Raw genomic sequence first — 12,189 nt, 5'->3', positions numbered from 1 at the left:
GCCAAATGGCAAAATCACACATTTGCAACAAACTATAAAAGTAGATGAGAAAAAAAATATATATTTTCATCAACTCTCATGAAATGGGAGAGAAAAAACAAATAATGAAAAGAGGCAAGGAGACCGAGTAAGCAAAAAAAAAGAGTTAACAAACAAGGCAACTACTAAAATAACAACAACTACTCTAAAAATAATCTGCGAATTGTTTAAAACATAGCTAGCGGTGCTATTCACTCAAACAGCAAACAGGATACTAAAGTACAACACTTCACGTTTTAGCAAGTGAAATGGCAATAGAAGATAATGAGAGGAGATTGACAACGAAAAAGAAGAGGAGGAAGACGGCGGCACTGGACGACGATGATGATGACTCGAAATTGCAAAAACCACATTTTAAGACGAAAGAATTTTTTTTCGCCATGAAGCAGCAATAAAAATGGTTTGTTTGCCATTCCCCCTACTGAATTTTACTTCCTCATTACGGGGATTTAAAGATAGTCAACGACGACTACGACCAAGAATGAAAATGTATCTAAATTTAGATGCCGGAATAACACTTCGGAGAAAATGAAAAAATAATAAAAAAAAAACAAAATTATATATAAAATAAATTACACTCATGTGCAAGACACCACCCTAAAATAAACATAACCCCCACCCCCCTACATCATCCACATTCACGTCGACGACGCAGCAGTCACTCCATAGTCATCGCTGTCAGCCGTCGTCGCCGCCACCGTCGTTGTCGTCATATACATTATGGAAATTTTCTCTATACTCTTTGAGATTTTAACCAAGAAAATTGTTCACACAAAATTTCCAATCAATTGACGACAATTGAAAAAAAAAACAAATTTCTTTTGTACAATAAGAAGAAAATTCCAGCCACGAGTTTGTTGAGATTGGATGCATGATTCTAGCAAAAAAAAAAAAACACGCCGCCGAAGAATTTTTGCCGGCAAAAAACAAGTTTTGTTGTATTTATTATTGCGATTTCTACGAAAATTTTTACTCATCATCATCAACACAAACGTTATTTGTGTGTGGATTGACTGACTGTTTAAAGAAACGGCTGGCTGACTGGCCTTTTGATAGCTTTGGCTGGCTGGCTGCTGACGCACCAACCAACGAAAAGACAGAGAAGCGACACAGACCGACTGATAGACATTCGGGTTTACTTTACTTATTTCGCTTGTCCATTATTCCCCCGTTTCCATACATTTGAAGATTCGATTCTTCCAGAGAAAAAATTTTTCAATTTTATCCATTCAACGACTTTTCAATACAGGGAACTAACTCAGATGATGCTGATGATGGCTCATTGCATGGGATGTTTCAATAAATATCTTTTAAAAGTTGATTACTAGTTTTCTTTTTTTGTTTCAATTGATTTTTTTTTCTGTTAGGTCTATTACTCACCATCATAGCGTTCTGCTTGCTCGGCCAATTTAGCCTTGTACACATTATTTTCCCGTTCAGACATTGTGCAAATAATTTATTTGTGGTAGAGTTGCAGTTGTTGTTGCTATTTGTGTATTTGGAGAAAAGGTTTTTTGTTAATTCCTTTTTCTGCTTTTCTGTTTGTTAATAACAATTTAACAACAGTTTCTCGTTTGAATCCCGGCGTCGGTCGTTGTGCTTCTGTATTTCAGTTACGACTTGGTCGCCTTCGTTCTGCCGTTTTTTCTTTGCTTTTTTGCTTAACTTTTTTCTCTACTACGTTTTTTCTTCTTTCTCTGACAAGCCGCCGCTTCTCTTCTATACTGTATGTATGTGTGTGTATTTTTTCAATGTCGTTGGGTGTACGCAGGGTAAAGTCGCTCCAAAATCCTGGTCAGAGAAGAGAAAAAGAAATGATTTTCAGTGGTTTTTTTTCGTTAAATTCAATATCACTGAGTCACTTTTATAAATATATGTTTTGTTTTTTACTTAGATTTGTTCGGAAATTAATTTTTTTTGTTCTTTTTATTCAAATTTCAACAATAAAAAATACACACTTTAAAATGGTTGATGATCGCCGTCGTCTTTACACCGCTGCTTCTCGATTTGATTTGTATAGAATCGTCGTCACACTAGTTTTTCGTTCCTTTTTTGTAGCTTTGTCGCGCATTGCAAGCAAGGCAACGAAAAATTTTCGCATGCCGATATGGCCGCAGCATAAGTGGGAAAAGGAAAGGTAATATAACCAATATGGCCGCACCTTTTTGTAGTTTTGCAGTGCTGCGCAGAAAATCATTGTTGGCAATGCCCGAGAAATGTCAATGCGGCGTATAGCTAAATGGTGGCGTAAAGGTGGCGACGTCGAAATTACGTTTGAGCAATGTAAATTCTACCGTTTTTTGCACGAGAAAACAAAATGGCAAATAATACAATTTTGTGTTCATTATTACTTGTTGTTTATATAATGGAATTTATAATAGGCGCTTTATAGCACTTATAATTCAAAAAGTATAGCGCGTTCAAAAGTCTGCTTTGAAAGGTCAATGTTTGTTTATAAAACTGTACATTTACATTGTACTGTATTTATCCAAAATACTTCCTCATAGAGGTGGTGAAACGGCAAAAAGCTCTAATCATTACAACCTGCCAATAATTAATTTGAAATGTGACCTATAAACTTAATGGCATTGTCACACGAGCCATATTTCATATGTGCTGCCAGTTTTTCTGTACCTACGAAATTTGTATGTATGTCAAAATTGGTTCTTAACAAACATCTTCTACTTTTGTGTATTTGCATGTTTGTTTATTTTTTCCTTCCACTAATTAAACTTTGTTTCTTAAATTTTTTATCAAAAATATATCTTCATTTTCCAAGCAATTAAAACAACTGATTTATTTGGTATACATATGAAAATACATACAGAAATAGATCCGAAAAAAATTACATATGTGTTGTTATATCGTTTTAACAAATGCATTATTTGGCGTGTGCCACACGACGTGTACAGTACTCACATATGTAAAATTTGTTAAAAAAAAAATTCAATAATAACTATTGGCCGTGATAGACACACTACGCTAGTTTTAAGCTAATTATTTTAAGTTTGTTATTTAAAATTGCAATGTTTATTTATTGTAGATCAGAAAACTTCCCTGAAGATGATATTCATAAATAAATACAAATATTGACCTCAAGCTCGATCAGCCATCTATAATTTGTTTATTGAATTAATTAAATTAATTAAGTTATTTTTAGACCTGTGAAGCTATACCCATCCATTGTCATTATTAATTGAATTGTGCTGTGTCAACCTGTATACGTCATTGATAACTGATTAGAAGAGCAACAAAATTAGGGGGAAACACAAAAGACGACTTCAGGCCTGCCCTGTCAAGTTGTCTTTGTTTCAAGGTAGATATACAAGGTTACCGCATCGGCGAATTTCTACAACAAACATCGGTTGTTGTATTTTGATATGTCAAAAATATTTTGCCAAAACAAACAGATTCGCAAGATTTTTTTACACAAATTCTTGTAGAAAATGTTAATAAAAGTATTGCCAAACAAGCTCTTCGAAATTCGGAGATTTTCATTTATAAATTTGTTTTTTTTTAATTTTTAGCTTAAATAAGGTAGCCGATGCGGCTACCGATAAGGCCATATTATTTCACCCGAGCTATAAAAATGCTATAACGTAAACAAAAATTTTGAAAACTTGGGGGATTTTAATCCAAAATTGCCTATAACGATTGCTTCTTACACGACCTGTTTATTGGACCCATGGCCTATAAATAAGGTCACCAAGGGAGACCAGCTGATTATCGATACCTCTCAAGTTTGCTGTCAAAATGCATTATTGTGAATTGACTTCCATTATGAAAACGTAAACAAAGTCGAAATTTTTGACATTAGACTTGAGAAAAAACAGCTGTTTTCCGATTTCGATTGCTATCTTGGTGACCTTATTAATAGATCTTGATTGGACCATGGACCATGGCCTATAAATAAGGTCACCAAGGGAGACCAGCTGATTATCGATACCTCTCAAGTTTGCTGTCAAAATACATTATTGTGAATTGACTTCCGTTATGAAAACGTAAACAAAGTCGAAATTTTATATATTAGACTTGAGAAAAAACAGCTGTTTTCCGATTTCGATTGCTATCTTGGTGACCTTATTAATAGATCTTGGATCTTGCCATGGCATTAGACTTTTCAATACAAAAAGTCGATTAATCGAAAGTCGATTTACTTATCCCTAATCATAATTTGCCTAAACCTCATTCGTAAACAACACGGTTTCCATTATCCCACCTCATTCGTAAACTTTCGGTTATACCATTTTGAGTTCATCTTTATCGGCCATTTTGTCTTCTCCTCCCATTCGTTAGCAGGTGGAACGTTTTTCAATTTTTATTTTAGCTCCGTTCCAAAACCTAAAAGAATCTACTAATTTTACAAGTTTTGCAACTTTTTACTCGAAAACCGTTCCTGAACCCATAATTTTTATGGTAAAGCATTGAATCAAATTTAAGAGAGCACAAAACAAAATGGCTTTCTCTTTGTAAACTTTTTGTTAAACTTTTGTAAACTTTGTTATTTATTAACAGCTTTTGGGCTCTTTGACAATGTTGTTGGACAGAAGTAAAAGTTATATTTAAAACTGGGATTGTTATTTTTTGAAACAATACCACAATATGGCACCGGATTTGGGAGGATGGATACACAGCTTTGCTGTAACTGAAACTCAAACCCATAAAGCTGGTTTTACTCTCTACAAAATAACATCAATTGTATGTATTAAAAGGCAAATATTAATTTTAAGATTATTATAGAATATCTTTCTCTCCTAGGTCTTTCCCAGGTCGGTGCCGCAGGCTTTAACCACCCTAGTGGTTTGGCGACGTTTTCATGATATTAAAAAATTGCATCGTGATTTAAAGAGACGACATAAAAGCCTTGGTCTACCCGGCTATATGCCTGAACCCATTGATTGTTCATTTTTCAAACGCTTCGATCAAGATGTTATACGAAAACGTAAGGCCTATATTGTATCGCTGTTGGATTTCGTTGCCCAGCATCCAGCCTTGTATAAGTCACACAGTTTTGCCCAGTTCTTTAGCAGTGAAACAACGCCCTCAAATAAAATACACAAATTAGTACAAAAAGCAGCACGTAGTTTCGTTAGGAGCCCTGAAATTGAACATGATGTTGTGGTTAATGGTAAGGCAGCCAACGATGATATTGCAAAATATGAAATATTGCCGGATGATAACACCGATAGAAATGAGGAACAGGCAGAAGAGGAGACGGAGGAGGAGGACACCATTTGTGGTGATGGCGAAAACATTAACAAAGATACCATCACCAAAACAAGTGGTCTATCGACAACAACAACAACAACAACCAAGTGTAATTTACGTTTTTTGACCCCCATGGCATCTGTGGAAAGTGAAGATAGCGATTATATTTACGATGCAGCTCTCGAATTCAGTTCAGCCGTACAAGCAGAAGCAAATTTGGATTATAATGATGCTTATATGCGCTATAAATCCGGTGTTGATATATTGTTGAAAGGTTGTAAAGACGATTTGAATGAGGATAGGGTTTATATTGCCAGAGCGAAAATAACCAAATATTTGGCCAGAGCAGAAGACATCCATGAGCGGTTTTTGAAAACATCACAAAGGTCAATTACCTCAATCGTTTCGACATCAAACTTCCAATTAGCCTTAGATGTATCGTGCAATACCAATTCCGAGAGTTCTGGATTTTATCTCGAACGTCCATGGAATCATATGGCTAAATATAAAGTAAACGCCTTGCTGGGTAATAAGGTGTTGTTGGTCTCGTGTATTACCGAACCGTTAAAACCGAAATATGTAATGAAGGGTATTGAGAAGCCATCCAGCAACTCGCCCACACAAACAGTATTCCTTCCACAACATGTGCCATATATGGTGGATCTATTGGCGTTTTTCCAATCTGATCAGAAAATATTTCTATTACTCAAGCTGGCCTTGGGTGGCAATTTAATTGATTATGTACATTCCCAAAACCAAAGTAATGCTATTGCTGCAGCTAAGGAAAAACCCTGTGATGGTGATATCACATCTTCAGATACTGTTACGGACCCAATGAACTCAGACAGTAATGTACAAGACTTGGTAGAATCTTCCAAACAACTTATTGAATCTGTTTCAAATACTATAAACCAATCGGAATTCGTACCCCGCCTGGTGAACGGTATTCTACTATATGGCATTCCACAACATTTACTTAAGAAGTGGTCACAACAACTGCTGGTTGCCATACATGCTTTGCATGAGAAGAGTGTCATATTATGGTGAGTGTCGTCGTCTATTTTATATCTTCATTCAATTATATCTTCGTATGCCATTTTTTTAGTGATCTTCATATGGACAATTTATTATTAGATGAAGATGGTCAATTACTTTTAACGTATTTTTATCAAAACGAAGGCATCTCATCGGATAGTTTTATTCACAAAGCCCTGAATCCAAAGGCGCTGGATAATCATTTTGTTGCACCGGAACGTCCTTTGACCTTACGTTCGGATTGGTGGAGTTATGGTGTTATATTGTATGAATTGTTTGTTGGTTTGGTAAGTATGTTATTTTCTTTTTTAAAATAGGTAATAATAGTATTTTAATGAATGTTCCATATATAGAAAGGAATTTTAGGTTTTACATAGAATAATGGAAAATTAGAAATGGGTGCTTTCATTGTAAAAAAATTGCGGATATGTATTTTTTGAACACCTGTTTCTGTATGAAGGAGTAGCCATATCGAATCAAATTTTTACATGAGTTCATAACAGAGATGGAAGTTTCCAAAACACTTAATTTTTGTCTGTTTATGCCGCCCTTTCTGTCCTAGGCTAAGAACATTCTGAACTGCTCTCGTAAGAGGCTTTTTGGGTGCCTATATAAATACCTTTTGACCTTCTTTTATAAAGACCTTTTGTTTTCTGTAAGAATCACATTTTGTCCTCCTATCAAAAAAAACCTTGTTATCCATAATTATTTTAATAATTCTCATTTTTTTAATATCATTTCAGCCCTTCAAAGCTGCACATCCGGGTCAAATCGATTTATATGGTTTCGTGCAATATCCGGAAAATATCGAAATACCAAAAGTAATGCGCAACTTATTGGAAAAACTATTGCAACAGGAACCGGAAGAACGTCTCGACTATGAGCGTATCAAACAACATGAATATTTTGAGGATACCAATTGGGAAGAGATTAGACAAGAAGGTTTTAATTGTACTACAAGTGAAAATAAAAATTAGAATTTTTTTTTACCAAAATTTAGTTTTTTATTATTACTAAATATTTTTTGTTTTTTATTTGTATTATATAAAATTGTTGTTTTTTTCATATGTTCCTTATTTTGTTTTTAAATTTTTACAAAAATAAAATATAATTATAAAAATATGATTTAAAAATTATTATTTATTGGCTATGACTTACAAATACAAATGAAATAACATTAATTTTAAATAAGCTGAAAAAATTATTTATAATATTTGAAAATATAACTAAGATTTTAAAATTACAAATTATGAAAACATTAACAACAATTGGTAAAGACCAATTGTTTGTTTTTTAATTTAATAAAAATAAATATTTATTGTCACAAACCACAACAGTGTTTTTTCAGTTAGAAGTTGTTTAAAAAAATATTAATTACTTAAAAAATTATTCAATTGAATAAGGCACATTTGGAATACATTGTTTTTGGTTTTTATATATACTACTTATATATTCTATTATGGAACATGTTTGGTACTAGAACTATTTGCTATTGTAATTTGTTAAAATATGTTAACTTTTCTAAAATTCTAATTATAATTTATAAACCTCATTTAGGCTTTGATTTTGCTTACAACTAAGTGTTTAAGGCACATTTGGAATGCAATCTTTTGGAGTATTCTCACGAATTTACAACTTATATGGCAAATGGTTTTAAACTAAAAACTAAACTTTGGACAAGACTTTGGATTTTGTTGTTTTTTTTTTTCTTTAAATTATTCCATTGACAAAAAAAAAAACTAAAACTAACCTAAAAAACTAATTACACAAATAGATAACAAAAGAAATGCTTGACACACAAATACATACACAGAGAGGGGCCCAGGCAGCACACCCAGCTCACAAAGGACGACAAAATGTTCGAAATTTTAACAGCCGTTCTCTTTGTTCCTGCTGTTGCTGCCTACGCAATTGCCAACGTTTTTGAACTTCGTGGGCATGACGATTTTGTAGAATTGAGGTTGTCGTCATCGTCGTGGGATGTTTATGGTGTTCAAGCATTTCTTTTAATGCAAAAAAGGCGGCAAAACATAAGTATGGGAAACTGTACCGTTTTGTTGCTGTTGTTGTTGATGACCGGCGGCTGCGGCGGCAGCAGCATTTACTTCTTCACTTTTTATTACCGTTTGTAGGCCATTATCATTTGGATCATCACCCGTAGCTCCGGACGCTGTGGTAACATTTAAATGCGTTGCTTGTTGTGATGCTTGCTGCTGTTGTTGCGATTCGTGGGGTGTAATATGACATATTGTACCATTCTGCTCCAACTCATTACCGCCGGGACCAACATTCAAATATTTGGCTTCCTCGGTTGTTAAATATTTCGAACTTGTACCATTCTGTTGATGTACCATATGTACAGTAGTGCCATCCGCTAAATGGGCAGCTGTTGTTACATCTTCACCCATCATTCCCGATTGAGTCATATACCCGGAACCATCATGATTATGTAATTTGTGTACATCGTCAGGTTGTTGAGCAACACCACCGCCACCACCTCCACCCATTTCTACTCGTGGTGGACTACCGTATTCAAAATGACGCATTGGGAATATTTGCGATTCATGGACATAGGTACCATACTGGCTGGTGTAGGTACCGTAGGGGCTAGCCGCCGGTGATAGTAAACTAAATTGTGGACTCAACTCATATGGTGGCTGATAACTTGTCCAACTGTCCATACTACCGGGCGGGGTCACAGTTGTGGTTTGTGGAAATGTGGCAAACGGTGCTGCCAGCGTGGTATTCAATGTTGAGGTGGGCGGAGTACTGGTCTTAATGTAACCAGTTTTACGTGGCGGCTCATGTTTACGCCACTTGGCGCGGCGATTTTGAAACCAAACTTGTACACGAGATTCACTCAGATTCAATTTAATGGCCAATTCTTCGCGGGCAAAAACATCTGGGTATGGAGCTCGTTCAAAGGCCCGTTCCAATTCTTCCAATTGATAGGCGGTAAATGTAGTTCTGGAAATAAAATGGGGAAAAGGAGAATGCTATTAAAATTTTGTTTTTGAAATGACATATTCAAAACTGCTAAAATATAAAATATTTCAAATTTTTATAGAAAAAAGTCTGAAAAATCGAGTTAATAGATACGAGGCCAGTTCGGAAAGTTCTTAGCCTAGCACAAAAAAGCGCTGTATAAACAGAAAAAAGTTAACAGTGTTTTGGAAACCAATTCAAAACAAAAATAAATGACATATTTTTCAAAACCAAGGAGTTTGTTAAATTTTGTGTTTTGGAAACTTCCATCTTCATGTTAAATTTTGTTTCGATCTGGCAACTCCTTAATATAGAAACAGTTGTTCAAAAAAGACGCATCCGCAATTTTTACAATGAAAAAAAATTTAAATGGCAGCTTTCATTGAAAAAAAAAAAAATTGGGAATGCATTTTTTGAACAACTGTTTCTATATAAAGGAGTTGCCAGATCGAAGCGAATTTAACATGTGTTCATAACAGAGATGGAAGTTTCCAAAACAATTCACTTTTTTCTGTTTATATCGCGCTTTTTGTGCTAGGCTAAGAACTTTCCGAACTGTCCTCGTATTAATTCGGCAAATTTTGGAATAAAAGTTGAAATAGAGGACTTGTTTTGTTTTTAAATAAAAATCCCTTTCTAATATTGAAGATATCTCTGCAAGATCTGAATTCACACCGACGGGTTTATGTATTCTATAAATTGACGACTTTCATGTTACAAAAAAATATAACTCGATTTTTTTAGGCTCTAAGCAATACCTATTTGGGGATCCTACGAATAAAAACAAACATACTAACATTTCAAAACTTTATAAATTACCCAGATAAAATATGTATCAATGGCGTGATTAAAATCATCTGAACCCTTATGTTTCTTATGAATAAATATCTTGTAAAATAAACTTAAAATATTTCCTATTTTTCTACATTACTAAATTAATTTCTTTACATCCAAATACGTCCTAAGCTTGGAAAACCAAATATTTTTTTTTATTATTCCAATATTAAAAGAAAAATACAACCCTATTGTGATGTCTTGATATGTCATACGATCCTGCGAATAAAAAAACTATGCTAACATTTCAAAACTTAATAAATGATATTATTTTTATTAAAGCCTTTCATTTAAATATTCTTATTTTATATGAGGAAATTTCTAGTTGTAAGCATAAAAATGGAGTAGAAAGAAGAAGAAACTAAGAAAAATACAACTCTGTTGTGGTGTCCTATTATGTCACAGTAACCTATAAATATATAAATATATATAGGTGTTTTATATATTTGACACTTGTTACTGTTTGTTTTTAATTACGCAAGAAAACTAACTAAAGACAAACCTATATTCCGAATAATTCTTATAACTATTTTTCAACTTACCTCGTTTTCTTCTTCTTAATGCCATTGGGATCTCCTTTCTTTTTGTCATTCTTTTTAGCAGCAGGCGATGTATTGCTATTATTGGCTAATGATGATGATGATGAGGACGAACCATTGCCATTATTATTATTATTTTGACTGGCATCTGGATTTGGTGGTGAACACATCTCATCATGTTTACCTTTATTAAGTTTTAGGCCATTTGTTAACCCGGTGGGAGATTGTTGTTGTTGTTGCTGATGATGTTGCGGGTTAAGACCCCCACCATTCGTTTGGGGTACTGGGCCAGTTAAAAGATTATTGCTATTTGGTGTTGCTGTTGTTGGTGGTGGTGGTCCACCACCAACCATTGCTGTTTGCTGCAACAAACTCCCGTCGGTATTTGGATTGGCACCCAACGATGTCGGCACGGCCGATGAGTTGCCGATTAAACCATTTGCGGTTAATGGGGACATATTATGTTCATTGGAATTAATAATTTCATGGTGATTGTGATGAGGACTGCTGGTAGCATAGATGTGATGAGGGTGTGGTGCTTGATGATGAGGAAGTTGTTGGTGTTGCTGCTGCTGTTGATGTCCATGGGGATCATAATCCATTTTACCATTGGTATGGTGGAGCTGATGCTGTTGATGGTGATGATGAGCATAGTCCAGCATGGCATTGGGGGAATGGTGGAGTTGTTGCTGCTGTTGATGATGAAGGGGATGTTGATGGTGGGCCATTGACTTGTGATGTTGATGAGCCAAACCATTTGGTGTATGATTACCCGATTGTGAGGGCGGTGGGGTTGATGAGTATTGCTGATGATGATCCAATTTATGAGCCGATCCACCGCCATTGGCTGTGGTCAAATATTCATATTTCTGTGTTGGCGAATAACAGCCCATTTTCGTAACATATTCCATTTTATTATCGTAATCGGGTGTTGAAGATTTATATGGATCCATTTTGGGCGATGTTGATGACAACAAAGTTTGGCAATCCGGCAAACGTTGTGAACACAAATCCCCTTGACCACTGTGCTGCATAACTGTAGCTCCCGGTGGCAAACTTAACATAACCGAATGCATGCCATGGGCCACAGATGTTGGTGTTAAGGGTTTACCATCCAAAGGACTCAGGGGTCCTGAGAATTCAAATATTTGATCCTCAAAGGCGGTATGCTCCATAGTTAGTTTTTTTTTTTATTTTGAAATAATTTTCTTTTTTTTCTAGGAACTTTGTTTTATTTTCTTTAAATTGTTTATTATTTTTTAAATTGTTGTTGTTGTTATTTTTTTAATTGTAATAATTACATTTATTTTTTGTAAGTATTTATTTTAATTGGAATTTTCGCACGACTATTTAAATGTCTGGCTGGCGTAACTTAATCCATTTTGTTGCTTAATCAAAGTGTGCGCGAAAACGCGAAATTAAATCAATTTCAATTAATCAATTTGATGATATTGGCGGGGAGAACAGCAGCCCAGCCGACACTTGTACAATTGATGTATCCAAGTCCGTTCGTCCGTCCGCTTGAGTGGCTATACTAATTAATTACATT

At 34.8% G+C, this 12,189-nt stretch overlaps 3 protein-coding genes across 4 annotated transcripts in view; 1 reads left to right on the top strand and 2 right to left on the bottom strand.

Moving 5' to 3' along the window:
• The window catches only part of LOC133322673 (14-3-3 protein epsilon), an 83,381-nt gene that overhangs the window by 8,236 nt on the left and 62,956 nt on the right, over nt 1–12,189 (bottom strand). For both annotated transcript variants that reach the window (XM_061531638.1, XM_061531639.1), the window contains exon 2: nt 1,420–1,514. In XM_061531638.1, coding sequence (XP_061387622.1) covers nt 1,420–1,483 — 64 coding nt within the window. In that variant the 5' untranslated portion in view covers nt 1,484–1,514. The remainder of the gene's footprint in view (nt 1–1,419; nt 1,515–12,189) is intronic.
• On the top strand, nt 4,642–7,259 carry LOC133322687 (ribosomal protein S6 kinase delta-1). The gene is made up of 4 exons (XM_061531653.1): nt 4,642–4,737; nt 4,798–6,290; nt 6,353–6,569; nt 7,026–7,259. Exons 1-4 carry the CDS (start codon nt 4,642–4,644, stop codon nt 7,257–7,259), a joined length of 2,040 nt encoding a protein of 679 aa, XP_061387637.1.
• LOC133322686 (retinal homeobox protein Rx) lies at nt 8,289–11,826 on the bottom strand. Its single transcript, XM_061531652.1, has 3 exons — nt 10,825–11,826; nt 10,644–10,749; nt 8,289–9,249 (listed from the first exon to the last, which is right to left on the bottom strand). The coding sequence occupies exons 1-3, from the start codon at nt 11,813–11,815 to the stop codon at nt 8,289–8,291; spliced, it is 2,058 nt and encodes a 685-aa protein (XP_061387636.1). The 5' UTR covers nt 11,816–11,826.

Source organism: Musca vetustissima, unplaced genomic scaffold (assembly GCF_032173495.1).
Source record: "Musca vetustissima isolate MV318-11 ecotype Yass unplaced genomic scaffold, APGP_CSIRO_Mvet_v1 utg4569, whole genome shotgun sequence".
Taxonomy (NCBI): domain Eukaryota; kingdom Metazoa; phylum Arthropoda; class Insecta; order Diptera; family Muscidae; genus Musca; species Musca vetustissima.
This window is presented reverse-complemented; position numbering and strand designations above follow the sequence as displayed.